Source organism: Lotus japonicus, chromosome 2 (assembly GCF_012489685.1).
Source record: "Lotus japonicus ecotype B-129 chromosome 2, LjGifu_v1.2".
Classification (NCBI taxonomy): domain Eukaryota; kingdom Viridiplantae; phylum Streptophyta; class Magnoliopsida; order Fabales; family Fabaceae; genus Lotus; species Lotus japonicus.
This window is the reverse complement of record NC_080042.1, coordinates 91,417,739-91,445,417: the sequence shown is the minus strand read 5'-3', so window position 1 is coordinate 91,445,417 and position 27,679 is coordinate 91,417,739. Positions and strand designations below refer to the sequence as shown.

At 35.3% G+C, this 27,679-nt stretch overlaps 5 protein-coding genes and 1 long non-coding RNA gene across 6 annotated transcripts; 5 read left to right on the top strand and 1 right to left on the bottom strand.

Moving 5' to 3' along the window:
* The first annotated feature begins 281 nt into the window (after nucleotides 1-281).
* Nucleotides 282-581, top strand: LOC130737281 (uncharacterized). The gene has a single exon (XM_057589033.1). It carries the CDS (start codon nucleotides 282-284, stop codon nucleotides 579-581), a length of 300 nt encoding a protein of 99 aa, XP_057445016.1.
* A 1,332-nt stretch (nucleotides 582-1,913) lies between these two features.
* Nucleotides 1,914-4,157, bottom strand: LOC130740987 (vacuolar protein sorting-associated protein 55 homolog). The gene is made up of 5 exons (XM_057593731.1): nucleotides 3,972-4,157; nucleotides 2,893-3,038; nucleotides 2,762-2,801; nucleotides 2,539-2,623; nucleotides 1,914-2,345 (listed from the first exon to the last, which is right to left on the bottom strand). The coding sequence occupies exons 2-5, from the start codon at nucleotides 2,989-2,991 to the stop codon at nucleotides 2,150-2,152; spliced, it is 420 nt and encodes a 139-aa protein (XP_057449714.1). The 5' UTR covers nucleotides 2,992-3,038; nucleotides 3,972-4,157; the 3' UTR covers nucleotides 1,914-2,149.
* A 381-nt stretch (nucleotides 4,158-4,538) lies between these two features.
* Nucleotides 4,539-7,599, top strand: LOC130735866 (uncharacterized). Its single transcript, XR_009018585.1, has 3 exons — nucleotides 4,539-5,696; nucleotides 5,788-5,883; nucleotides 6,099-7,599. It is a non-coding gene; the product is annotated as an uncharacterized LOC130735866 (long non-coding RNA).
* A 1,683-nt stretch (nucleotides 7,600-9,282) lies between these two features.
* Nucleotides 9,283-10,596, top strand: LOC130737280 (uncharacterized). Its single transcript, XM_057589032.1, has one exon. It carries the CDS (start codon nucleotides 9,283-9,285, stop codon nucleotides 10,594-10,596), a length of 1,314 nt encoding a protein of 437 aa, XP_057445015.1.
* Nucleotides 10,597-21,297: 10,701 nt separating this feature from the next.
* LOC130737279 (uncharacterized) lies at nucleotides 21,298-21,855 on the top strand. The gene has a single exon (XM_057589030.1). It carries the CDS (start codon nucleotides 21,298-21,300, stop codon nucleotides 21,853-21,855), a length of 558 nt encoding a protein of 185 aa, XP_057445013.1.
* A 1,340-nt stretch (nucleotides 21,856-23,195) lies between these two features.
* On the top strand, nucleotides 23,196-27,138 carry LOC130740985 (uncharacterized). Its single transcript, XM_057593729.1, has 10 exons — nucleotides 23,196-23,553; nucleotides 23,648-23,775; nucleotides 23,895-23,966; nucleotides 24,109-24,245; nucleotides 24,330-24,444; nucleotides 24,533-24,613; nucleotides 25,057-25,194; nucleotides 25,755-25,842; nucleotides 26,354-26,464; nucleotides 26,555-27,138. Exons 1-10 carry the CDS (start codon nucleotides 23,328-23,330, stop codon nucleotides 26,575-26,577), a joined length of 1,119 nt encoding a protein of 372 aa, XP_057449712.1. The 5' UTR covers nucleotides 23,196-23,327; the 3' UTR covers nucleotides 26,578-27,138.
* The last annotated feature ends 541 nt before the right edge of the window (nucleotides 27,139-27,679 follow it).

Sequence of the window (27,679 nt, the reverse complement as noted above, 5' to 3'; positions counted from 1 at the left end):
GAACATTATAGTAGGGTTAACTCTTCCGGCGGATGTTTTTTTTACTATTTTTCATCTACAAGACTCGAACCCGAGACCTTGTTTAAGGCACCCGTTGCGTGGCCGTTGGTCTTCTTTCCTTTATTTACCGAGTCAAATCACGATTAATTAAATTTTAATGTAGGTTTATACTAATTAATTAATTTCCTTTGATGAAATTATCGAAAGGGCAATAAGGTCATTTGACTAAACTGAAGATATGATAAATCTTGTGAAATCCCTAGTGGAGTGTAAGCGAAGCGATGGGTATACTTTGGTGGCGGAACGGGAAGAAGTCTCAGCCGGAAGAGAAGTCGCCGGTTGAGAAGGCCAACGGTGGCGCCGCCGCAGGAGTGCAGGTGCCAGGTATGAACGGCGCTATGGAGGTTAAACGTCCACCGAACACGAGCGTCACCGTTTTCGAGTTTGGTTCCGTCGCTGCTTCTAACGATAAGGTCACACTCGCCGGCTATTGCCCTGTCTCGGAAGACCTCGAGCCTTGCCGGTGGGAGATCCTCCCCGCGATTCAGTCCAACGCGCCGCAGTTTCGCGTCGTCTTCTGATAGCTCTTCCCAATTTCGTGTTTGTGGAGCAAAATTGATGTACTGTTTGGGTTTTTGAGGAAAATTTGACTATTTCTGATGTTGTTATGATTTTAAGCAGTGAGGTTGAATCGTTGATGCATGCCCGGAATATTATAATTGTGACTCTGAGTTGATTTTATGTTCATATTGTGCTATTTGTGTTCTCTTCAACTCTTTGCATTTGCTCCGTTTATGTGTTTGGTTTATTTTTACAAATCAATTTTGAAGTTTCAAAATCATTTCTAACTACAAAGTAATTATACCTTTCCCCTATTCTAGCAATGTGTTTGGCTTGACATTGACTTGATATGTGTTAGTGTTTGATAGGGTCATGTCCATAACTATCCAAACTCCTTTGGGAAATTAAAATCCTCAAAGGCTTAAACAGTTTGACTTAGGCTACCCCTTTGGCTACCCCTTTTGACAATAGGTTAAGTGATAAGTTTAGCTGTGTAAAAAACAACGGATTCTGTTTTCAGATGGTGGACAAAATTGATGGTCACATTGTATATGTCAGCTGCTATGTGAATCTTAATTAGAGGTCTACGTTTGGTTATCAGCTTATCAGCGCTTTTGACAATAAGCGTTTATCGCATAAGTGCTTATTCATAAGTTAATTTAAAAGTACTTATTGAAATAAGCTGAGAATGAACTCTTATTTGTAACTGGAGCTGAAATGCTTATGAAAATAAATTCAAATGGCTTATTGGTAGGTCATAAACTATTTCTCACAAACACTTGCTTAAACGTTTAAATAAGTTTTTCGAAGCAAAACTTATATTGAATTAGTATAAAAGGAAAGAAAACATAGAGAAAAATTTGAGGGGTGCGTCTGGAGGTACATTTTTTACCCATAACCTCATACAATCTATCAAAGTCCTTTATCACTAGCCCAATTCATTCAATAAGTGGCTATAAATATAATAGATTTACTAATCATGTATGCCTTTTTTCTTCTGCATCTTCAGAATTAGGGATTTTACTAAAACCAGTAACTTGAAACTGTTTTGCAGAGTATCCCCTTCCGGTACAAGTGAAGAAATAGGTTTCCCATGTGCTCACTTTTTCTTTTTTTCATGCCTTTATAATGTGTATAACAGTTTCTCTAATTAAGTCTTGGGATTCTCAGTCGTGAGGCCCTTCCTCTATTTTATTGGTTTGGTGGAAATTGTTGCCAATAGTTAAGTGACTGCTTCTTGTTGGGAAACCAAGCTGTGGTTATATTCTAGAGTAGAAGTTTGTAACATTCCTGTCATTGGCATAGGCCAATACCTGATGTTTAATGTGTTCAAGACGATATTACCAATGACATTTTCGCAAGCATAATTCCAAATATTGATTTAATTGTTGGTATGCCTTTACAAGATTTGGAGTCTCCTCTACGATTAGGAGTCTAGAAATCATTGCTAAACGCAATAATAGAGGCTTAATGGATTTCAATATTTCGAATGAGAAAAAATGTTGAGGTGAAGCTCACCAAAGCAAAGAAATGAATATTAACAAATGCATTTTTACAAAGATCAAGCAAGCCCTTCTGAACTCCCATCTCATATCATACTGTAGTAATCATCTTCACCGCTCATCCCCAGGAAACACAGTACAGCTAATATAAACACAAAGAAGGAAGAAAGTTCCATTGCAAAGGCTCCCCAACCGATAACCCCAGCATGGATTAATATGCTCGGAATGGCAATGCCTCCGACAAGCGAGGATCCGGTCAAGAACTTGGTAAAATTCACCCAGCTGCTCCGGCATCCAACAGACCACAAAACAAAAAAAAGATAAATGATTAATCCCGCATCTTAAGACAGAATTTTACTTTTTTCTAAAATAAAATTCAAAACTCACTTCAGTGATCATCAAGCTTATTTAACAAGTTGTATGATAGAGTTGAATGATTTTACTTTTCAATTTAGCCAAAACATAACGGTTTTACCTGTTATCAGATTCTGAAAATATAGAATCGCCATCAGACCCCGCAAAGAACAACAAAGGCATTGGAAGAAGCACATAAGTTATAGCTGCAAGAGAGCAAAATACCAGATGTCATAACAAACAAGGGGATGTTCTCCCCGTAAAAATCCCATTGATGAGAAAAGTAAATATATACAATACTGGAATCAAACTTAATCTGAATGATGATGCTTCATCTCACTCACCACTTAGCATCGGCCACCAATTATTATACAGGGCACATGCCTAACAACATAACACAGATGTAAGTAACCAGTAACTTTTTACCAATAAGTTGCCATCTATTTATTTACTTAAAACAAGAACAAATACTGACCAAAATCTGCAAGACAATTCCTCCAGAGACTAAAATTGCCAAAAATGCAAGTTTCCCTGTGTTCAAACAGGAACGTAGATATCCTGGTAATTCTGCCATCTCCAAGTCACCTCATGTTATAGGGAGTAATAACTGAAGTTAAAATCCTGTGGGTATAATGTACAAGGGTTAGATCAGAAGAAAATACTAGATGAAGAAGCAACTCTAGGAACTCTAGGTTAAAAGAGATCAAGTCTTTTTTTTTGGTGTAGAGAGATGAAGTCAAATAACAGAGCAGCGGTCTATACTCGAAGTCAGTCTTATGTATCATGTTCAATTCACACATTGATCATTTATCATCAGAATTGATCATTTATCGTCACAATGGTTGTCCGCACAGATAAACAAAATCCAGTAGCTTAAGATGAAGGACAAGCAAATAAAGCATAGTAGGTGTTTGGATTAGCAATAAGCATACAACAATGTACAACATCCTGATACGGTACATTTCGTGACTTTCCCTAAAGTGATCATAGGGCTTTCAACCACATAATAAAATAAGTTGTTCAGGTCGCATATTAATTAGAAATATGACCAAAATAGTTATTCTAAATGGTAGAGTTAAGTTTAACCCGAATTCTAAGATGGTATCATAACATGTCCTGGATCAGTTTATTTGGTCACTAAAAAATATCTAGTCATGCAAATTTCACGCTATTGGGGATAGAGTTGGGCCTAACATGAATTCTAAGATGCACACTACATATAATAAGTACCAAGCAAACTAACAATATCAAAAAGAAAACAAAAGCCATATTTTGTTGAGAGGCAACACCATTGAAAGCAATATGGTTTTAAACAGCAGCAGCGATGCTTTATAACATAGAGAAGAAAAATTAGGAAATTGAATTGATCAAGCAACCCACATAGATAAGGAAAAAAACTACGGGCAGAAATATTAAACAAATTTCAATAATGAGCAGATTAGAGTTAAGAAAATATTATAATTTCCCTAATATTACAGGGTGAGAAGAAGGAAGCAACAAAGGAGTAACGCTGAAATCCAGATGAAATTGGAAGACAGCGTCGGAAACTCGTACCTCAAACTTGGTAGCAGAATTTGATATTTGAAAAGGGTTTGTTGTTGGGGTTTGAGGATGCTTTTATTTAGGTTTGAATGATTGATTTATGCATCCATCATCGGCCCAAATCTCTGCCTCCGATACAGAGTAGCGTAGCGGTCCAATCTTTCAAGAATCCTCCGTCTTTACCTTATTTTGTCCAATCTATATCTATCTATCTATCTACTCCCTCCGGTCCTATTTATAAGCATGAAAGAGAAGAAAAATCTTGGTCCTTTTTATAAGAACCAAATGAAAGTTTGAGCTATATTAATTATTTTTTTCTAATGATGCCCTTATTAATTCTAGCTTGTAAAATGTGTCTCATTAATTATTCTCTCTCTTTCCCACTTTCCAACACTAATAACAAAGGGTAATTTTGGAAGTTTATTTTGATTCAAGACATATTTAATGCATTTTATCTAGTTTAACTACATTTCTTAAACTATGTGATTTTTTTTTGCTGCTTATAAATAGGACCGGAGGGAGTATCTATCTATCTATAAACTATATAAAGGAAGAGTTTTTGCAACTTTAGGGGCAAAAAAGTATTTCAATAATTTATTCTACTACAATTGAATTCTCTACACGGATATTTTGGTAAAACACCACATTATTTTGCAAGGATTCAATCCTGGCCGTTGAAAAATTTGTGGCAATTCAGCTTCAGGTTTGTTGCTCATGCTCTTCTGTATTCCACCGTTTCTCTCAACTAGATTTTATTTGCTCTTCTTTTGTAACTCCCTGGTCATTTCTTCTTCAGTTCTTCGTATTAAACATCTCAACCGTTGCGTCTTTCATTCTTCCTATCGCATCACCTTAAAGGTCTTCGCTCTGCAGAAGCAAGGATTAGAATTCTTTCGCTGTGAGAACCTTCTTCAGAACCAAGGAAGGAGAACGCTGGTGCTGGTCGTGGATGTGGGAACGATTTTCTTTATGAGAATGCGGTTGAATCTGGAAATCAAACGCTTTTCCCTCTTTCTCCTTGATGCTACTGCTTTCAAGTCTCGAGAATTTGGGATTTTTTGCATCTCATTCACATATTCAAAGCCCTCCGGCACCGATCTGCATCCCAATCCAATTAGGTATTATGCTTCTTTCCCTGGATCCCTACATCTCATGTCCAAGTTACCATCTTTGCCATTAACTGCATTCTTTTGTTCTGGGTTTATGTATTTCCTTTTTAACTTTCTTGCCTGCTAAATTACTCCTTTTTTCCCTTTGCATTTAGTCATGCTTGCAGGCCCTAATCTAAAAGAAGGAGACGTGATTTGCTTGATGACCTTCAATGTTAAGTATCACCTTTATGATATTTGATAATTTTCTTATCCATTTTCTCATATTTAGCTAAAACAATAACCAATTTATCAGACAAAAAATTGTTCTATCAAGTAACATCAGGGACCTATCCTGCAAATTCCTTTGGTAAGAATTGGCTTTCATCTAGGAAAGTGTCATAGGTACTAGCTATGTGTCATCAATTTTAACCGGAATTACTTTTAGATGCTACATTTTTTGCCTTCTTCTGTGACCATTTTTTTGTTGTTAATGAATTCATCAGCCTTATCCTTAACTTTTGATTTCAGCAAATGGGGCCTGGGTTTGTCATAACCAATTTTTTATTATGTTATGATGACGATGAAGAAGATGGAGTAATCAGTTATCAACCATCATCATCACAACTTGAGTGAAATTCGCTATACGGTCAGACACCTAAATGACTACAAAGTTTCAAATTTTGAGTTTTTTTGCAAACTTACAGCAATCTGATTTATGACATGGATGCGGTTACTAGAAAAACATGAGAAATCATCGCCAGAAGCTCTTATAGAAGATTAGAAACACATCCATATGTTGGAAAAGGAGCTGCTGGATGGTTCTCAAGTGGGAGGTACCTTTTTTTAATTTCAGCATTTTAAATTGCATACGTGTATGTGTATACACATTGCATATATGAATTGAAAAACCTTATTTAGACAGATGATTTCCATTGAATAGTAGTTTTTTCCTTTCTTCTATGTCTTTTTTACCTGAATATTATGTTTTAGATTTTTTTAATTCCCATGGAATGCATTTATTTATTGAATGTGGCAGTTACTTTTTCAGGTTTTAGAGCTCTTTCATTGAATTTAGAGTCAGTGGAATCAGTGGACCACACAATTGCTGTGTTGAAGCATCATTTGATCCGAAAATTTGGAGTGAAGATTGTGTCATCTTTGTTATGGGAGATTTTTTTTTTTGTTTCTCTGGGTAAGTTTTCTTCACCCACTCTACTACTACAAACTTAAAGGTTGGCTGTAAAAGAGGTACCTTTTAATAGAATACAATTTATTTCCACATCTAACTTTCTGGGGTTTAATAATTCAAAATTCAATTAAATTTTAATCTATGAAAATGACATACCAATCCTTTCTTTCAACCTTAAAGAATTACATTGTTTTATAATGTGAATAGTTCCATACTATATGGTTGGCTTTTCCCAAAATTTGCTGTTGTGATTTCACCATGGCAGGTTAGTGAATTTGTATTCTTATCCCTAGGCTATTTCGATTAAATTGAAGGACTCAAGAGGGATGCTTACTAATAGATATTCTTGCATGGAATGTGCATCTGTAATTAGTGGAGTCCTAGACTGATATTCTTACAAATTCTTTTACATCTGTAGGCTGTTGTCTTTATTCTCATTTCTCCTCTTCCACTCCAGTAAATACGGTATTTATTCTTCAATTCAATTTGTTTTTCACATTAGGTTGTTATCTTCTTTTATTTTATTCCTCATATGGGTGTATGATTTCAAAAATGACATCTTATGAAGTATCCCCTGGCTCAAGAAGTTCCCCAATACTATAATTCATTTTCTTCTCTCCTCATACTGTTATAGTGTTATCTCAGTTGATTCTCCTAATTATTTACTAAACCTCTCTTCTACTTTCTATTAAAAAGATATTCTTTTTAATTTTTAAGGGCCAAGAATTGTCACTCATACATTTACAAGTTTCAATGCCCTCATTTAGGAAGAGCTCTCTTATAAGGTCAAAGGTGACATCTTCTTTTTCATTTATATGTGCTTATTGTGGTTATTGAAGAATTTAGTGGTTACATATTAGTAACTAATATCAGTTACCGAATTCCAGAGGGCATGATTAGTTGGTTAGGATTTATACAAGACATTAGTCCTAAAAACTAAAAGTTGACGCTTTAAACATTTAATTTGATATCAATGCCAATAAAAACTTTCCACTAACCCTTTCCACTACAACAATTACAGGTACTAACTCCAAGTCTAACTATTTTTCTTCTCTATTTGTGGTCATTCAATATACAAGCTGATTTAGTTTTGAATGCATATATTGACAGGAGTGGGAAAGACCTAAGTCAGGTGGTACAACTCCTATTGAAGAGGACAACGAGGGGGGAAGAGAAGCAAGAGGAAGAAGAAAATGATGATTTTGAGAAGCAGGAAAACGATAGTGCCGTAAATGAATTTTCTTTGTTTCTTCAACTTTCTTGATAAGTTGTTTCCAAGTGTTGCTTGCTATACTTAATTTAAGGGTATGCTATGAACATCATGTTATTGCATCAGAAAGTTTGAGCTTTCTTAATTTGTATAGCCACCATTACAATGTATCAAAAATAAAGGTGGATGTTTTAACATTAAACTTTATAAGAATGAAAAAAAAAATACTCACCAAAATAAAATGGTTAGTATCAGATGGTATTCCAAAGGTTAATATCACCTACGATTTTTTTATTTAGTGTTTAGTTAAAATAATTACACAGTAAATCAAAATTAATTTTAATTATTGAACTTCTTTGCATTGGAATTGATTATTTGACATTATTTAATAAGAATGTTTCTTATAAAAAGGACCACAAAAAAATTCCATAGTGTTTTTTTTTTTTTTTGAAAGGTAAAAGTATATAAATAGATTATCACAAAAAACCCCTAAGGACAGGACCCTCAGGGGGCGAAGATCACCCACTAATACCAAGGCACTTCGACGAACAAAAAGAAGCCCGCAAACCGAACAGGAACTAAACAGGCAAAAAAAAACAAGAGCATAGGCCACAAAGAACCTCCTAACTCTATCACAGACATAAACAGGATATACAAGCGAGACTCAAGTCTTAAAATGATCCTCATAGACCTTCTCCAAACCACGGATAGCCTCTATGTCGCTTCCCTCGAACTCTAACCCCAATACTTTGCCAAGCAACCACGTCTTTTTCGAACGCGTGAAGTAAGGTCCACCACTACCAGGAGAAGCGCCAGCTTCCTCTAAATCACCCCGCTGCTCCTCGCAGCCCAAAAACGGATTACTCTGGTAGGGAGGAGGAACCTTTTTGGGACGCCCACGACTACGAGGTAGCTGAACTTCCATAGTGTTTCTTATAAAAAGAACATGAGGGAGTATTTGTTACATATCAAATACAATAAGTTAATATCAGTAATAGAATTACATTGGACATGATGAATTATTTTAATTTTCTATTATATATTATTTAATATTAATATTAATCTAAAAAAACTTAATATCAGTTACAAAATTTCATAAGACATCATAAATTATTTTGGTTTTATGTAATAAATTAATTAATATTAATACTAATATTTAAAAAAACTAATACTATCATTTATGGAATTACTTGATAAATTATTTTTGGATTTATATAATATATTAATTAATATTTATATTAATCTTCAGCAATTCAAGGTTGGGATTTTACCATTAAATTTGATAAAAATGTCAACTTAAACTTGCAAATAATCTTTTGACCTACACTAAATTTCTTATTATTAGAGTTTAATTAATATTAGTAATAAATCAAATAAAAATAAAATCATATACGAAATTCCATAGGACATGAAAATTATTTTTAATTTATATAAAATCAATATTTTTAATCTTGAAAATGTGATATTAATCTTTAATATTAAAGTTTGAGATTTTTAAATAAAATATGATATGAATTCGACATTAAAATTTCTACTAACCCTTCGCCTCCACTTAGTTTTTTGTTTACTATTTAGTTACTATTTACACATCAAATAAAAATCAAATATCAGTTGTGAAATTAAACTGCAGTGACAGACTTGGCACATCCCCGGATCTCCTCCCCCCAGAAGCTAGGTTCTGAGGCTAATGTGGAATCCAGAGCCGTTAAGAACTTGGGACTTGCACTCTCTGCGACTATGGGAGACAATTCTAAGGAGCACCCCCCTGACCACCTAGTGGATGCCATGGACGGTTGAAGTCCAGTGCCTGTTCTCCCCCTTCCACTCGTCTCCATGATTGAGTTCGAAGATTTAAACATACTTGCATGGAATGTGAGGGGAGCAGCGAGTGCCTCGAGAAAGAGGCATATGCAGGAGGTGATTAGAGCCAAACACATTTCTCTAATCTTTTTGTTCGAAACTCATGTTGCCTTCCACAAAGTCAGCACTTTTTGGTCCAGGCTAGGCTTTCAGCCTATTCATGTCGTGGAGGCTCAAGGCCACGCGGGTGGCATTTGGTGCTTGGCTTCAGTTAGCATTGCAGGGTGCTTCTCTGTGGTTGATATTCATAACCAAGCAATTACTGTTCGAGCTTCGAAAGGTGGCCAGTCTTGGTTTTGCACCGGAGTTTATGCGAGCCCTATTCCTTCTGCTCGGTTGCACTGTTGGGAGCATTTGAAAAATCTCCGGACTTCTGTGGATGCTCCTTGGATGGTCTTGGGTGATTTTAATAACTCTCTTTACCATTCCGATCAACGGGGAGGCAACTTTTCGTTTGCTCAAGCTGTCCCTTTCAGAGACATGGTGGACTCTTGTAACTTACTCGACATCAATCCGGCTGGCTATAAGTTTACTTGGGTCCGTCGTAGAGGTGGGGTCCCGATCCTTTTCAAAAAATTAGATTGGTGCTTCATTGATGCAGGCTGGCGCACGGCTTTCCCTGAGGGGGCAGCGGACGTCCTTCCTCGCTTGTCCTCAGATCATCACCCCATCTTGGTTCGCTGTGGCCCAACTCCTCTTCGTGGTCCTCGCCCTTTCAGGTTTGAAGCTGCGTGGTTGATGCATGAGCAGTATGCGGGTTTGGTGCAAGACGCTTGGGCCTTGCAAGGAGATGTGTCTAGCAAGCTCGAGTTGGTCAAAGATAAGTCAGTGCTTTTTAATAAGGAGGTTTTTGGTAATATTTTTTTTCGAAAGCACGAGCTTGAGGCTAGGTTGAGAGGTGCCCAACGTAAATTGGAAAGGGTGGACTCGGCTAGTCTTTGGCGACTGCATGATTCTCTTGAGCAGGAATTGGATGGTGTTCTTAAGCAGGAAGAGCTTCTTTGGTTTCAGAAGTCCCGAGAGCAGTCCTTTCTGCTTGGTGATCGGAACACCAAGTACTTTCATACTCAGACCATTGTTAGACGGCGTCGTAGCAGGATTCATTCTTTGGCCCTTCCTTCTGGGGAGATTTGTGATCAGGAGGATGTCCTTAAGAGGGAAGCTTTATTATTTTACAAATCTTTGTTCTGCTCGCAAGTTCAGGTGTCCCCGTGCTCTATGTCTTCTGTTTTTCCTCCACCTCTGACGGAGGCTTGGAGCTGTGGGCCTTACTCAGGGAGTGACTAAAGAGGAAGTGTGGAATGCGCTCTCTTCCATGCAACCTTTTAAGTCTCCGGGTCCTGATGGTTTCCAGGTGGTGTTCTTTAAGAACTTTTGGCACATTGTTGGTGATGATGTTTGGCATTTTGTCTCACAGGCGGTGGCGACAGGCTCTTTTGATGCTTCTATCTCTGAGACTTTGATAGCCCTGATTCCGAAAGTGGATGTCTCGTCCTCGTTTAAGGAGCTTCGTCCGATAAGCCTTTGTAATGTAGTTTATAAGCTCATTACTAAGGTGTTAGTGGCCCGCATTCGGCCGTTTATTTCTGAGATTGTTGGTCCTTTGCAGAGTAGTTTCATTCCTGGTAGAGGTACTTCTGATAATGCCATGGTTCTCCAGGAGATGGTTCATGCTATGTCTCGGCGTGACCGGCGGAATAAGCATCTTATTTTTAAGCTTGACCTGGAGAAAGCTTATGATAAGGTGAGTTGGTCCTTCTTGCGGGATACTCTGGGTTTCTTTGGCTTCCCCCAGCGTACTATTGAGCTCATTATGTTTTGTGTGTCCTCCTCTTCTCTATCTCTGCTTTGGAATGGGGTGCGACTCCCGACCTTTTCTCCGGCTAAGGGTTTGAGGCAGGGTGACCCGCTGTCTCCCTATCTGTTTGTGTTATGTATGGAACGGCTTGGTCTCTTGATTCAGCGTCAGGTTGATGATAATCATTGGTTGCCAGTCTCTCTCTCTAGGGGTGGTCCTTTGGTGTCTCATTTATTCTTTGCGGATGACGTTTTGTTCTTTTCTAAGGCTAAGCTCTCCCAGGTTAAGGTCATTCAGGGTGTGCTTGAGGAGTTCTGTCGTATCTCAGGGCTCTCGGTTAATCTGGCGAAGTCCAGAATTTTTGCTTCCAGGTCGGTGCCTCATAGCAAGCGTGCTCGGATCACTGCTTGTACTTCTATCTTATTTACAGATTGCATTGATAAGTACCTGGGCTTCCCTATTTTTACTGGGAGGCAAACCAAGGCTCATTTCCAATATGTTTTGGATCGAGTTGCTCGGAAGCTCTCTTCTTGGAAGAGTAGCTTATTGAGTAGAGCTGGAAAGGTGACCCTGGCGAAGTCTGTTTTGAGCGCCATGCCTATTCATGCGATGCAGCTTTACTGGTTTCCCCAATCTATTTGTCACCAGCTTGATGCGGTTGCACGCAATTTCATTTGGAGCAAAGGGCAAGCTCGAGGGATGCATATGGTCTCTTGGGATACCATGACGCTCCCGAAGCGTATGGGTGGTTTGGGCATTCGTAGAGCAAGGGAGACGAACACTGCTATGCTTGGTAAACAAGTCTGGCATATGATACATGGGGATCAAAAGTTGTGGGTTCAGATAATGCGGGATAAATATGTCAGGAATCAGAACTTTCTCTCTGTTGTTCCCTCTGTTTGTTCCCCTGGCTGGCGTGCGGTTTGTAAGGCTAGGGATGTGCTTCTTGATGGGTTTGCATGGCGCATTGGTGAAGGAGAGCTGTTCTTCTGGGTTGATGATTGGTCAGGGCTTGGTCCTCTTTGTGAGCTGGTCTCGTTCGTGCATGTGGATGATCTTGAGATGCGGGTGCGTGATGTTTGTTTGTCGGGTACTGTTAATTTCCAACTTCTTCGTTCCTTTTTCCCTCTCGCACTTCGGAACTCTTTGTCCTCCATTACTGTTTGCATTGATGATAATGTTCATGATCTTCTGACTTGGCAAAGTAGTACCCATGGGGTTTACTCTGTTAAGGATGGGTATAACTGGCTACGGCGCCATGCAGTGGGGAGCTTTTCCAGTGAGTCTTGGAACTGGATTTGGTCGTTACACATCCCCGAGAAGATGCGCCTTTTTGTTTGGCAATGCTGCCATAGCTCGGTCCCTACGGCTTGTACCCTGGTTCGTCGGGGCATCCCCATGCTTGAGCTTTGTCTTTGCTGCAAGCGGGCGCCAGAGAGCCTCATCCACTGTTTGCGGGATTGCGAGGTAGCCAGGCAAGTGTGGCACTCGTCGGGATTTGGTGTGGGGAATTTCTGGACCTGTACTACGTTTCGCTCTTGGGTTGACGTGATCCCGAAGGAGAGCCGTGGTATCTTCTTCATTATTCTCTGGTGCATTTGGCGATCCCGTTGTTCTCAGGTCCTTGATGGTGCGGCGCGTTCCCTGCATTCTGTGTGGGGATTGGCTAACCCGCTTATTCGCGTTTTGGATCGTGGTCGGGATGGGGTGGTTCCGTCATCTCCGCATTGGGTGCGGTGGCGTTTTCCGCCGCTGGGTTGGATTTCTTTGACGGTGGATGGTAGCTCCAAAGGTAATCCGGGGCCAGCCGGCTTTGGCGGTGTGCTTCGGACAGATCTTGGTGGTTTTATTTGCTGTTTTGCTGGGTCCATTGGGCACTCTGAAATTTTGCAAGCTGAGTTAATGGCGTTTTTCCAGGGTCTGAAGGTCTGTTGGGACAAGGGTTATAGGAAGGTTGCGGTTTCCTCTGATTCTACTCTAGCTATTGCGGTTGTGCTTGGGTCTGTGTCGCGGTTCCATGCGCATGCATCGTTGATTCATCGTATCAAAGCTTTGATTGGTCAGGATTGGTCTGTTGATGTGCAGCATATGCTTCGGGAGGGGAATGGGCCGGCTGATTTCATGGCTAAGCTTGGCGCTGACCTGCCTTCCGTTCAGGTGGAGGTCTTCCAGGTTCCTCCGCAAGGATTGGCGTCGCTCCTTCTTGCAGATAGGATGGGTGTTCCTCATCTGAGGCCTTAGTTTTCTTTTTCTTTAGCGTCATTTACCAAAAAAAAAATTCCATAAGACATGATAAATTTTCTTGGGAATTATAATATCAGTTACGGAATTTCACAGGACATGAAAAATTATTATCAAATTTAAATATATAAATAAATATTAATATTTTTCAAATTTATAAATTATGTAATTTAATATAGATATTAATCTTTAGATATTAAAGTTTGAGATTTTTAAATAAAATATGATATGAATTCGACATTAAAATTTCTACTAACCCTTCGCCTCCACTTAGTTTTTTGTTTACTATTTAGTTACTATTTACACATCAAATAAAAAACAAATATCAGTTACGAAATTCCATAAGACATGATAAATTTTCTTGAAAATTATAATATCAGTTACGGAATTTCACAGACATGAAAAATTATTGTCAAATTTATATATATAAATAAATATTAATTTTATTCTTTATAAATTAATTTAGAAATTTAACATAATAAACCTTTTACTGACATTTTCGCTTACACTTAAATATTTTATTGGTGTTTAATTGATATTATTTACACACCAATTAAAAAGTTTAATATCAGTTACGGAAATCCATAGGACATGCTAGATAATTTATTTAGGATTATAGAATATAATATGTAATATTATTATTATTATTAATCTTTAAAATTTTAATATCATTTACAAAATTCCATAGGACATGGTAAATTATTTTAGATTTATAAAATATATAAATATTAAACTAAGGAAAAGATGTGTATTGTGATTATGATTTTATTAAACGGTTGAATAAAATTATACTAATGAAAATTTTATCATGATTTTGTTTGAACAAAATTTGTTAATATATTCAATAATTCTTTTGCTGCCCAAATTTTGGTACGTTACAATAAAAAGAGTTGTAACTTTCTTGCTCCATGTAGTTAACGTATGGGAAAATTAATTTAATAAATATGAAACAAATCCAAATATATTTATCCCATTATACTAATTATTATCTATTTTTTTCTTATATTTCGGAAAAGCTAACGGGTCAATCAAAACGTCAAGTTTCATTCTTAATATAATAATCATTATATTTGTAAACAAATATTAGTATAATCATTACTTACTCAATGTCTTTTATTAGCTCATATATAATATTTCATCTCACTAAACTAAACAATTAATTTTTTATTTAAAAGACCAAATTAAATAGTTCAACATTAAAATAAACGTAAAAAACACAAATTGGTATAATTATCACGCTACTAAAAATAAATACAAACACATATGACACACACACAAACATTTAAAATTTAAGTTAACTTACATCTAAAATTAAATTTTTTTAATTCTTAAATTTTTTTTATAAACCTGATAAAGATAACAATACTCTATTAAATTTTAACTCAATAAACATAAATAATACCCAGTGCAAGCACAAGCACAGGTAACAAATCAATTTTTTTCCTCTATAAGAAACTAAATTAAATAGTGCAACATTAAAGACAAAACCTAAGAATACATAAAATGGTTGTGCTTCTACAAAATAAAATAAAAAAACAAATTCTCGACCAAAAATTTTTATAAATTTGTGTTTTCTTATATTCAAAATTATTTGTCTTTTTAATTCGTAAACTATTTTTTATTGTTCCCGAATGTTAGCTCAAGTAGTAAGAGTTAGGGGACATAAGGGTTAGGGGAATGAAGGGTGAAGGATGGAGCGTTCGAACACCGATGATTGACTAATTTACTAACATTTTTTACAACTAACATTTTCCTATCAATTCTTTTTAATAAACATAACACAAATTTTAAAAATTCTGTACAATAAACAAAAATTAAAATCCCCCGTGCATCGCACGGGTAAACGTACTAGTATGGCATTAAAATAAAGGACTGTTTTTTTTGACGTCGACATTTTTTTTGACGTCGACATTATAATAAAGGACTGTTGATGTCATATCAATAATTAAATTTAAATTAATATTTTGTTTGCGAATTTAATATATTTTACAATAATTTCCAATGTACAATCAATTAATTTTGTATCATATAAAACATGTTGAGTTTATAAATTTTTTAACTAAATAGTAAACTTTGCACTTGCCTATTAATCGGCAAATTTGGTTCAATCTAACTATAGTAGACGATGTCTATGCTTATAGCTTCATACGAATGGTTTGACATATTTCTTTTTCTTTTTTTTTTACTTCATCGGAGTACCTCTTTTTTCTATAACACTTGCAATATTACCCTTTTTTTAATTATTTTAGGTGGTTATTTTACATCGTTTTGACCTAGTTTCTCAAGTATCACCTAATAACAATTTTTAATAAACAAGATCCTTGTGAAGAAGTGAGCATATAACATATCTTTAAGAATTTCCGTTTATGTGTCTTTAGGAGTTTATTCCAAAGTAATAAGAATATGGTTTCATGTAGAAAAGAAAGAGCTTACTAAGACATATTTATGGAACACATGGCAAGTATTACTCATGAGGTGGATATCTTCATTTTACGACATAAGAGGGTAGTGCATTCTATAGGAAATTATCTCGATTAAATTAAACTTACATGACTCATCACCTAACACATTTTAATAATACAAGTGTTTTTTTACTCAATGTGTTGTTATGCTTACAACTCAACAAACTTACTTTATCATATGAACCTCCGGGTTTGGGTAAAAACTTTGGCTAGAGGTCCGAATGCGAACGGGTTCTTGGCTGGAATTTGGAACGCGTGGAAATGGCGTAACAATGCTCTGTTGGATCCCCACCCTTGGACGGAGGAGCAGGTATGGCGCATGACTTGTAATGACCATGATGATTTTGTCAGGCTCACGTCTCACTCGAATTTAGCTTTATTTGGGGTGTTATTACAACATTCCTGGAGGCCCTCGACAGTAGGTATTGTCAAATGCAACTCTGATGGTAGCTTCAGAGAGAATGCTATGGTAATGGGTGGTGGAGGTTTGATCCGAGACCACCAAGGCAAGTGGCTAGCAGGCTTCTACTCTAACTCCCCGGCGGGCAATGCTCTGATGGCCGAGGCGAGTGCTCTTCGTGATGTCTTGCGGTTTGCTTGGGACCAGGTCATAGGAGGGTATGTTGCGAAGTAGATTGTGCAGAACTGGTGGCTCTTATTGAAGAGGGAGAGGACCTCCAATTGCATTCAGCTTATCCAGTGTTGTTCGACATTAAGCAGGCCATGGCCAGAAATTGGTCAGTGTCTCTTAGCCTTATTTCTCGAGATTGCAATGAAGCAGCGGATTACTTGACCTCCAAAAAAGTGATTAGAAAATAGAGAAATCTATATTTGTATACAATAAAAAAGAAAATGTGGTTTATGTTGTAAAACCTTGCTATCTAATTTTACAATGGGTTAGAATCAACCTCAAAAGCTTATCTTAGGGTTAAATAAAAAAAGAGGAATCTAATAATATATAGTTTGAGAGTCATTGAAAGCTTAGGTGTCAATAATGTACAGCTTCCACAATTGTAGGGACATGTGTCAAGCTATTAAAACTCATGAATTATTACATAGTCAAGTTTCATATTATTCATCTAATAAACCTATATACTATTTGAAATTCAAAATATAAACCTGTACTTTAGTGGTCAAAAGTTTTGAATTTTGAATAAAAAATCTTATAATATAATATGAGATTATAATTTCTTTAATTGCAATATTCTAGAATATATACTAACCAAAACTAAAACGTGAAACATCTTTGTGGATTAGTTTAGATTTAGTCAAAGTATAAGTATTTGAGGTTAACAATGCACCTGGTCTTATATTCATTCATCTTTAACTCATAAAAAAAAGGCAAATTTAAAATACAAAATTTAAAATAATTTAAAAATAAAAACTTCATTATAAAAAAACCATTATCACACATTTCAGAATTCACGTTCCCTATCTCAAAAATTCTCACACAACTCTCTCTACTTCCCCCTCCTTCCTCTCAACCATGACAGATCTCATATCAGATGTTTGTCTTTTAAAAGCAACAAGTTCCTTCGCTGCAAGGATATTACGTCTATGGACTCTGTCTTCCTTTGACAATCCATCAGACATAGGTACTACTTATATACTTTCATTTATCCAATTGATCGATACGTTGTGTTGATTTTTTATAGTTAACCATGTTTTTTCATGTTTCATTGATAGACAATTCCCAAACAGATTTCAAATAAATATTTTGGAAAAGGTAAAGCTGCTGTTAAATTGAGAGGTCCAATTGCGTCTCAAGATAAATGCAAACTGTTAAAGGGTTATAAGTCAAATGGCATCATGAAATTCGAAGCTGGGTGGAAACAGTTTTTGCACGAAGAATGTTCTCCAGGAGGGTGATATCTGCTGCTTCAAATTCAATCATATGGAATCATGGATCATTGATGTGAACGTAGTCTACCGTACGATTTAGGCTTTTGATTATTTGAAACATCTGTGTTCTTTTTTTTTTTACTGGATTCCTATCCAGAACTCTATGTATTTATGACATTTTAAATAAATTTAATGCTACTTATGATTTTACATGATTCTCTAATTAAGTTTTTTTACCGAAAGAATAAAGTTATATCATTTCTTTTAACAAATTAAGTTATATAATTGAAAGTGAAAGATTTGGAAATACACATTATAAAATAAAATAATTTTTTTAATCTACTATGCATTAAAAAAAGTTAAGATATTTCAATTCCATTTTGATACTATTATAGGAATGCTAACATGGTCTAATTTAAGCATTTTATATTGTTATACATTAAATGTGGTCTATTTGGAGTGTGATAAGTTTCAAATGATATAACATAAGTTTTTTTTAGTAGAATACATTCACACCTGATAAGGTTTCTTATTAAAATAGCACTTTAATCCATTCTCGTATAAAATCTACACCTCATCCCACTCACTCGCTCATATAAACCTCATCCAAAAAGATGCTAACTAAATATTCCATTTAACTAAAAATTATTTAATTATATTTTTCAAAATAAAAAACAATGTAGAGCAACAATATCAATATATCCAAAACCATGAAGATAAAAAATAGAGCAGGTTTTCTTTCTCCTAATGCGTGCACCTGGTCACAAATGATGAAAGTTACAATTGAAATTTTCAAACTAAAAAAAATTACAATTTTTTTTTTTTTTGAAATTTACAATTTTGTTATACTTTGAACTAGATTAGCTAAAATTTAGATTATCCTTCTTTAGTTTGCCGCCCAATGTATCAAATTTTAAATTTCAATTATTCTAAAGGAACTTTTAGAACGTGATATAAGGGAAGTTAAATTTCAAACGGTTAAAACTTAAAATTCCCTATAAATTTAACACCACCACATGTGAGGGTTATCATACTTCCAAGAGTTTTTCAGTCCGGTTTATTAGTATTTATTTCTCCATTAGCAACCACAAAATCCATCGCCATTGTCATGGGTTTTCCATATCAGAATCCGATACAAAATGAAGATACTGAGTATGTAAATGCTATCAAAGAGGCTAACGAGATGGGCGCATCAGGAAATCAACTAAGAAGGATATTTGCCACAATATTGATATATAATACTGTGATCAGACCAGACACCGTATGAGAAAGTCCTTGGAAGTGGTTAGCTGAAGGCATTGAATACTCATTAAGCATATCCCTTGACATACCATGTGTCTTGCTAAACATATATCAAAAAATCTTCCAATGCATTTTGTAATATAACTAATACTTATTCTTTTTTCTAACAGTTTTATGCTTATCTTTGCAAATTTGAAAATTGAAGAATCTAACCTGAGGAAATTATGTCTTATAAAAATTGACGATATTTTGAAGTCTAATGGGAAGTCTTTATCCGATTTTACAGGCTTCTCAAATGTTGACTTATTTGGGGTTGTACACTGTCGAGGAAACCGACCTTGAATGAGGAAGAAGAAGTGTAAAAGTGATGAAAGTCATTGATCTTGTGTGGTTGGTGACATTATAAAATTTGGTGGGGTGTGAGTGTTGGATGTGACAATTTAGTATTACTTTTCTCTATTTATTATGTTTTTTTTTTCAATTTATACTTATTTGAGAGAGTTGTTCTCATAATTAATATTTTATATTTAAGGTAGCGTTTGACCCAGCTTTTTTGCAGCTTTTAAGTTACTTTTAAGTTTAAGCTCAAAATAAGAGCTTTAAAAAAAAGACAGAAGTTGTTTGTCAATTTTCATTTTTTAAAATATTTTTGAAAGTTGTTAAAAGTTGTTTGGTAAAATATTTTTGAAAGTTTTAAATTTATTTTAATCTTATAAATTGAAAAATATATATAATGTGCACTGGTATGTTTCCCTTCTTTCTTTCTTTTTTCCTCTCCTCATTGCTTTCCAATCTACCAACGAATCCATTGAAACAATGAAACAGAAAACAACCCCACTCACAATGAAACTTTTAATTGTTCGTGGTACGTGACAAATCCCAGAAAACTTTTGATCTAAGAAACTGTCAAATCAAAAACTAATATGAAACACGTACCATCAATTTTTTTCCTAAAACTAGGAGAACACCTACCACCAACAATGGAAAAATAAAAAACCAAGAAAAACAACCCCACTCACAAGAAAATCAAGGATGAACAAAGCCACGTACACAGCGGAAAATAAAGAAAGCAAAGAGGAGAGGAAAAGAAAGAAAGAAGAGAAACATATCAGAGAAGAGAACGATGGAGTCCTGCGCAACTAAAGGAGGAAGGTGTTGCAACTTAGGGTTACTCTCAACAGCTTATTAGAAAAAGCTCCATTTTTTAACTTTTTCCTTAAAAGTTACTTTTTTATATTTCTTTGTAAAAAAATAAGTAACTTAATTTTTAAGATCTTATTAAAAATTGTGTTTAGCCCAACTTTTGCTTAAAAATAACTTAAAAGTTAAAAAGAAGCTGGGCCAAACACCACCTTATACTCATTTGAGAGAGTTGTTCTCATAATTAATATTTTATATTAGATATGACAATTTAGTAGTATTTTTTTTACTCGGTTATATAACAATTAATTAAATTTTAACTATAGAATATACTATTAGAATCTTTAAATATGAGGTTCAAAAAATCATTTAGGGAAGTACCTTTATAAACTGTGTTTGCTAATAAAAAATGAGATTAGAAAATGTTTTAAGAATATAAATTTTTAAACAATAAAAAATTAAAAACCGATGGAGTTTCCTTAATCTCTATTGTAAATTCCACCAACTAACAACTATACAATTAATTAGGAAATAAAGGAAAAGTCAAACGGTATCTGCATAAAAAATGTCTACACTTATCATTAAATCCAAAAGATATCATGGAAAGTATATAATTCAAAAGAAATTCAAAATTAACGTAAAAGATAACAAAAAGATTTAAAAATGAATCACATAAATTAAAAAAGAAAGAAAGATTGGAAGCCCAAAAAAAAAATTTCTCACCGTTTTTCATTGATAACAAAATTTCTCAGCACTATCCCCCCCAAAAAAAAAAACATAAGCACCAGCACGAGAGCAAAACGAGATGCAGTAAAATCTGGTGGGAAGATCCGGTCCGTAGAGTTTGATCACATCAGTATATCGCTCCTTGTGCTTTGCCCTCATCACAATCCTCACTAACCTCTCCACCGCCGTCACGTTTTATAGGTGGTTCTGGGCAAAACCCCCTTTTTGATACGAAATCACCATAATAGGTAACAATTTGTGAGGATTTATGCAGTTTTTTGATTGAATTTAAAAGAATTGAAACTAACTTACATCTGTTAAAATTATTATCCATGAATGGAAAGAAACAGCATTGAAATGCCAATGAACCGTTTGGAGGTAAGGTAGTTGTATTAGGAGGGAACTTCAGACAAATACTCCCTGTTATTCAAAAGGGGTCTAGACAAGATATAGTTGCAGCTACTGTAAATTCTTCATATTTATGAGAAAACTGCAAAGTTCTTTCCTTGTCAAAAAATATGAGGTTACTCAATACGAATGGACATCAAGATAATGATGTGGATTCTTAAATTGGGAAACGGTGAATCAGCAACCAATGATGACGGTGAAATGCTTATTGATGTTCCTCATGATCTTTTGATTATTGATCCATCTGAATCGTTGCTCCAACTTATACAGTTTGTTTATCCAGATATGGTTTCTCATCTTACAGATCCAACCTTTTATCAAGAAAGAGCTATATTAGCCCCCACATTAGAATCAGTTGAAAAAGTCAATCAATATATTTTATCTTGCATTAAAGGGGAAGAAAAAGAATATCTGAGTTGTGAATCTGCTTGCAAGTCTGATGAGGACAATGATGTTGAAGCTGCATGGTTAAGCCCTGAGTTTCTACATGAAGTAAAATGTTCTGGAATTCCAAATCACAAATTGGTGTTGAAGAAATGGGTGTCTGTCATGCTTCTAAGAAACTTAGACCAATCCTCTGAATTATGTAATGGAACTAGACTTTTAATAGAGGATTTGTGCCCAAATGTGACCGATGCGACTGTTGTGACTGGAACAAATTCCGGAAAAAAAAGTTTACATTGGTAGAATGAGTTTGATTCCCCAAGACTCTGGTCTTCCATTCAAATTTGAAAGGCGACAGTTTCCATTGGCTGTTTGTTACGCAATGACCATCAACAAGAGTCAAGGGCAGTCTTTGAACCATGTTGGATTATACCTTCCTAGACCAGTATTCACTCATGGTCAGTTCTACGTAGCAGTATCAAGAGTCAAAAGTAGAAAAGGGTTAAGAATCCTAATACTGGATGATGAAGGAGAAATTACCACTTTAACAACAAATGTTGTCTACAGGGAGGTCTATAAAAATATTTGAGGTTTATTCTTTATCTAATATTTTTAGTCAATTGAAATTACTTTGTACTTTCAATATATATATTTGGTACTTGAATGATGAGATTTCAATTTAATTGTGTGATTCCTTTTATTTTTGTTGTTGAATTTTATGATTGAAGGTTGCAAGAGATATTGTGTGGCAAAATACCCATAGAGTCTTTCAGCCTGATAGATAACTGTGTTGATAATAATAGTTTTACTTAAAAGCTGTTAGATGATTTCTACTATTGATTCTGATAATTTATTTGAAGTGCATATTGCATTCATCTTATTTTGGAATAATCATATTAGTCAAATGTTATGATATTATATGTTCCTATGATGCTTAAGCTATTACGTGGTGGGAATACAATTGTCTATCACTACATACATGAAATTTCAAGCTACTTAAATATGCACTAATCTGTCATCTGACTACAAATATGTTATTATTTTAGTAATACATATTGTTTTTCTCTTGATAAATAGTTTTAGTCCTAACCAGTTAGTGATGTAATTTTTATGGTGTCTCATTCTTTGCAGGTGGAGACTTGTGAAAAAGAAAAAGGAAAAATGTCACTTTATCGAAAAAAAATCGAAGACATTTTTACATTGCTATTTTTATTTTATAATAATGAATTTTCCGGTTCAAGTGGTTTTCACATTTTAAGGATCTTTCTGAATCTATTTATTATGTAATTTGGTTCATTGTACCTCTAATTAAAATACTATTTCAGATGTGGGTTATTTCATATTTCTACGTTATATACGTCAATTTGGATGAAATTTATCTTATATCTTATTACTTTTTTTTAACTCATGGCGATCAACGGATGCAAGATTATACCTATGAATATAATACATACATGATTCTTTGTATGATAGTGTCTTCTCTAAAACTAAAGTAAAAATTAAACATAACCAAAGCATACCCAAATGCAACTCGACTCAGTTAAAACAAAAAGATCATATAAAAACATTATTTATTACTCTTAACTTCATTTTTATTTCTTTTTCCATATTATTTCATTGGTGCACGCACGGTTCGGATACTAGTTTCAAACGTTTACAAAGCGTGATTCAGAGTCCAGACAGACGAGACAGACACTGAAACAATTTGGGGATAACTTGCTACCGTGGGCATATAAAGTTGAGTTTAGCAACTTCACAGTTGAAGGCAAAATGAGATGATGAATGGGCGAAGTGAATCGAGACGCAGGTCCATTGCAAAATCATCACTGATTGAAATCGAACCCCCTCAGAAACTGTTTCCCTCGAAACACGAGTTTCCCAAACTCCTCGCCGTCATCGCCGTCGCATCGGCAGTTGCTTGGACCTGCAACCTCCTCTTCACCAATCCACCGGCGAAACCCTTCTGCGACACCAACCTCCACTCTTCTGATTACTTTCCCGGTTAGTCTCTCTCAAATCGTAGTCTCAACAACATGTAGGTTTCTTCAAATTATTTGTTTCTTGTGTAGTTTGTGTTGATTGGTTATTGTTGCAGATACTTGTGAACCTTGTCCCAGCAATGGAGAATGCAATTATGGCAAGTTGCAATGTCTTCAGGGTTACCAGAGGAATGGGGACTTGTGTGTAGAAGATGGAGATATTAATGAATCAGCTCGTAAAATTGTGTGTCCCTAGAACTTAATTTCTTGCTGTTTACTGATTCTGACAAATAAATGTTGTCTGTTATTTGCATTTTGTTTATATCATTCTGAATGGCAAGTTGTTTGTTTGGTTGACCACAGGTGGAGAGAGTGGAAAATCACCTCTGTGCAGAACATGCTCAATATTTGTGCTATGGAACTGGATCAATTTGGGTTAGTTTTTTCAAATTTAACCCTCAGATTGTAGAGTTTACTTGTATTTATTGAATGTTTGGCTGTATTAAGTACTTTTTAATTGATCTTTACTTATTTTATTGTTGCTGATTTCGAATTCTCGTTTGTATTTCCATCTCAGGTTCTTGGGGATGATTTGTGGAATCATTTTGAGCAAATAGGAAATGTCGAAGTGGACAATGCAGTTTATAATTATACAAAACAAAGAGCAGTTGATACAATGGTTAAAGTATTGGAAATGAGGTTAAACTCTCATGGGTATATCATCTTCTCTACTTTTAAACGTGTGTTTCTTAACAGGCTAAAACTTTTGCTTAGGATGTTTGCTTGTGTCTCTTGTAGGATGAAGGAGTTTAAGTGTCCCAATTTGCTGGCAGAGCAATACAAGCCATATGCTTGCCGTTTCCGTCAGTGGATCTCACAGCATATTCTAGTTGTTGTACCCAGTTGTGCCATGGTATCCTTTTCTCAAAGACAGACTTGAATGCATATATTTATTTCTATTATCAATGAGTAATCATGTTAACGCTCTTAAGATTTAACAGCTTGTTGGATGTATAGCTTTGCTCTTGAATGTCCGTCGGAAGTTACGTACGTCAAGACGAGTAGAGGAGCTTTACAACAAGGTATAGTAGAATGTGTGTGACCGTGTGTGATATAATATATATATACAAGTTCTAATAGAATACTCTTGTTAGGTAGATCACAAAATAGTATGGTAAGTGGTAACTGTCAAAGTGAAGTTGCATCGAGAGTATAGCTGCATAAGGTTCATGTGCCCCATATTTTACCATTTGATATCTATTAGTATTAGTATTACAGCTCTGTAGGTTTCAGAGATTGAAAAGAATATCCATATTCACTAACACAGTGGGCCAGTAGTTCAGATGACAGATGGTAAAGCAAGTCTGTCATGTGGTTTTTATCAAATAAATATATAAATAAAATTGTGTGGCTTTTTTCTCCTGTGAAATCCATTACTCTATGTCCGAAGCTTCTTCTGTCTGGGTGACTGTGGATTTATTCTGATTCCATCTATAATAAAACTTCTTTCTTGCTGATGTTACAGGTCTGTGAAATACTTGAAGATAATGCTTTGACATCAAAGAGCGTAAATGGTGAATGTGAACCCTGGGTAGTTGCATCTAGGTTACGGGATCACTTGCTTTTGCCAAGAGAGAGGAGGGACTCTTTATTATGGAAAAAGGTAGTTTTGAAGTTATTTTGAAATTATAGCTCTTGATTATGCTGTATCATCATAATAATAACTAATCAATCAGCAAAGCAGAATAAACTGATTCATTTTATCTGGCAGTAGTTTAAGCCATGCTTTCTGTTGGTCTTCTGCTGCAGAAGTTTCCCTTGTTCATCTGCTTATTTTAGAATTATGTTTCAGCATGCACTTTACTCTGATTCCATCGGCTAATATTTTTCTGTGCTGAGATCCTGCATCATCACTCCTTATGCTTCTGTGCATTCTATTAAACTTTATGCTGGAAAATAGACACTCTTCAATTTTTAGGGTATCAATGAGGATCAACCCATACTTTCTTGTGGCATATCCTTGTAAATCAACAGAATTCAGTTACTTTTTCTTTTCTCATTCCACATATTAATTGCGAAGGGTGGAATGTGCTCACCCCCCTGTACTTTTAGAGCTGTTGTTGATGACATCACTTGTTCTATGTTAAAAGTTGAATATTTCGATAGATTTTTACAATTAACTAAGTGAATGATTATTTGTAATAACTTTGTCCGGGATTACAGGTAGAAGACTTGGTTCAAGAAGATTCTCGAGTAGATCGCTATCCGAAGTTGGTGAAGGGTGAATCCAAAGTGGTATGGGAATGGCAAGGTAAATGGAGTAACTATAACATGTTTGTGTAGTCAATTTAAACAAGATGTTCTGAATAAAATTACTTCAAAATTGGAAAATTTTTGTTAAATTGCTTCCAATGTTTTTGTTAAGCAATATTATGAAAATCCATTCCTTCCAGTAATGATGAGCAGCTGACATTTGTGTTTTCAGCCAAAAATTCTGATTATTTGTCTTATTATTTAGGCTAAAAAGCATTTTTGGCCCCTGATGTTTCAAGTTTGTGCAAATTCTGCCCCTACTCTATTTTTGTCGATGTTTCTACCCCTCATGTTTTCAAACAGTGCATCGTCTACCCCTCATATTTTTAAACAGTGCATCGTCTACCCCTGACGGAGGGGTAGACGGTGCACTGTTTGAAAACATGAGGGGTAGAAACATCGACAAAAATAGATAGGGGCAGAATTTGCACAAACTTGAAACATCAGGGGCCAAAAATGCTTTTTAGCCTATTATTTACTATATACTTATATTTTTTCTTGCCCTTCAGTTGAAGGCTCTTTGAGCGCCTCAAAGATAATGACAAAAAGAGATGGTAGCAAAACGATGGTCGTCGAAAACATGGACTCTAATCATCTACAACGCCCTACAATAAAAGCAGGTCAGTGGTTATTTTGGTAGCATATGCTTTATATCATGCTTGTTTCCTGATGTAGTAATATTGATATGTCGCCCCATCAATTTGATGCAGAGCCCATGGAACCGCTTTTTTGATACGGAGACTTCAACTATGATTGCCTAAACTCATGTCTCAGCTGAAGCATAGTATTACCTTGTTTGTACTATAAGAAGGTTGGGTAAGATATCATGACATTTTGTTTATGTTTACAGCTGCAAGGGAGCAATCGTGACCTGCATTTAATCGAACATTTGTTCACCGAAAAAAGTGTTGATTCATGGGACCTGCATACTTATATTATGAAATATACTTACAACTTAGAAAGAAGATTCAAGTCCTTGAAACTACCTACCTCCGTTGGTCTTGATTGACAGTTATGTGGTGCTAACTAAATTCAATTGAGCATTTCTCTTCTGAAAGACAAAATGCAATGTACACTCCATTACTCCAACAGACAAAGACCGGCATGGTATGATATGTAGAAAAGTTTAGTCAAGAAAAACATGGATGCAAGTTCGAATGCTGAATGCAATTAAATTTGGGCTATAATATTTGCGGATTTGGCTTATTATATTATGATTTCTGTTCTGCCCGCGTTAATTTTTATATGAATACAATCATATTATATATAAAAAATAACTCTCGTTTTATATTTATCTTTGGGTAAGTTATGTTTCTTTCTATGTTGAGCAGTTTATTACATTTTCTTCCTACCTGAATTTGCACGCCGTACACTTTAGTATTAGTAACTACTATGAACTATTAGATTGTGGACAAAAAAGAAGAAATGATAATTTATTTTTGTTTAAATATTTTTAGAAGTATTGATGAAGCATTTTTTTTTTTTATAAGCATTGATGAAGCATATATTCTAAGGTAGATTCTTGGATGGGTCCCGGGGAAAAGGGAACACCTTTTTTTTGGTAGAAGGTACAATCCTTTATTGATTAAAAGACCCAAAAGGCCAGATACAAGCAGCAATAATGCTAGGCCCAAATAATTCTAAGTGAGGGGGGCAGCCCGCTTGCTGGTAGGGAAAACAGCATAAAGCATACAAGAGAAGCAAATGAAAAGGGAAAAACTTTGAGAATATAAGGCAACAGGCCCTAAATCGAGTAAATGTGGGAAGAACCAAACCCTAGAAGCTTCCATTGCGGCGCAAAGATGAGTAGGGTTGCTCGCAAGGTTTGGGAACGC

What these genes read in the sequence shown, in the direction of transcription:
- LOC130737281 (XM_057589033.1), top strand. Translation starts at nt 282, where the DNA reads ATGGGTATACTTTGGTGGCGGAACGGGAAGAAGTCTCAGCCGGAAGAG.
- LOC130740987 (XM_057593731.1), bottom strand. Translation starts at nt 2,991, where the DNA reads ATGGCAGAATTACCAGGATATCTACGTTCCTGTTTGAACACAGGGAAA. An exon ending in GAATTGTCTTGCAGATTTTG is followed by an intron (nt 2,802 to 2,892) that starts GTCAGTATTTGT and finishes TTATGTTGTTAG; the next exon opens with GCATGTGCCCTGTATAATAA. An exon ending in TTGGTGGCCGATGCTAAGTG is followed by an intron (nt 2,624 to 2,761) that starts GTGAGTGAGATG and finishes GCTCTCTTGCAG; the next exon opens with CTATAACTTATGTGCTTCTT.
- LOC130737280 (XM_057589032.1), top strand. Translation starts at nt 9,283, where the DNA reads ATGATTGAGTTCGAAGATTTAAACATACTTGCATGGAATGTGAGGGGA.
- LOC130737279 (XM_057589030.1), top strand. Translation starts at nt 21,298, where the DNA reads ATGGACATCAAGATAATGATGTGGATTCTTAAATTGGGAAACGGTGAA.
- LOC130740985 (XM_057593729.1), top strand. Translation starts at nt 23,328, where the DNA reads ATGATGAATGGGCGAAGTGAATCGAGACGCAGGTCCATTGCAAAATCA. An exon ending in CTCTTCTGATTACTTTCCCG is followed by an intron (nt 23,554 to 23,647) that starts GTTAGTCTCTCT and finishes TTATTGTTGCAG; the next exon opens with ATACTTGTGAACCTTGTCCC. An exon ending in ACGCCCTACAATAAAAGCAG is followed by an intron (nt 26,465 to 26,554) that starts GTCAGTGGTTAT and finishes AATTTGATGCAG; the next exon opens with AGCCCATGGAACCGCTTTTT.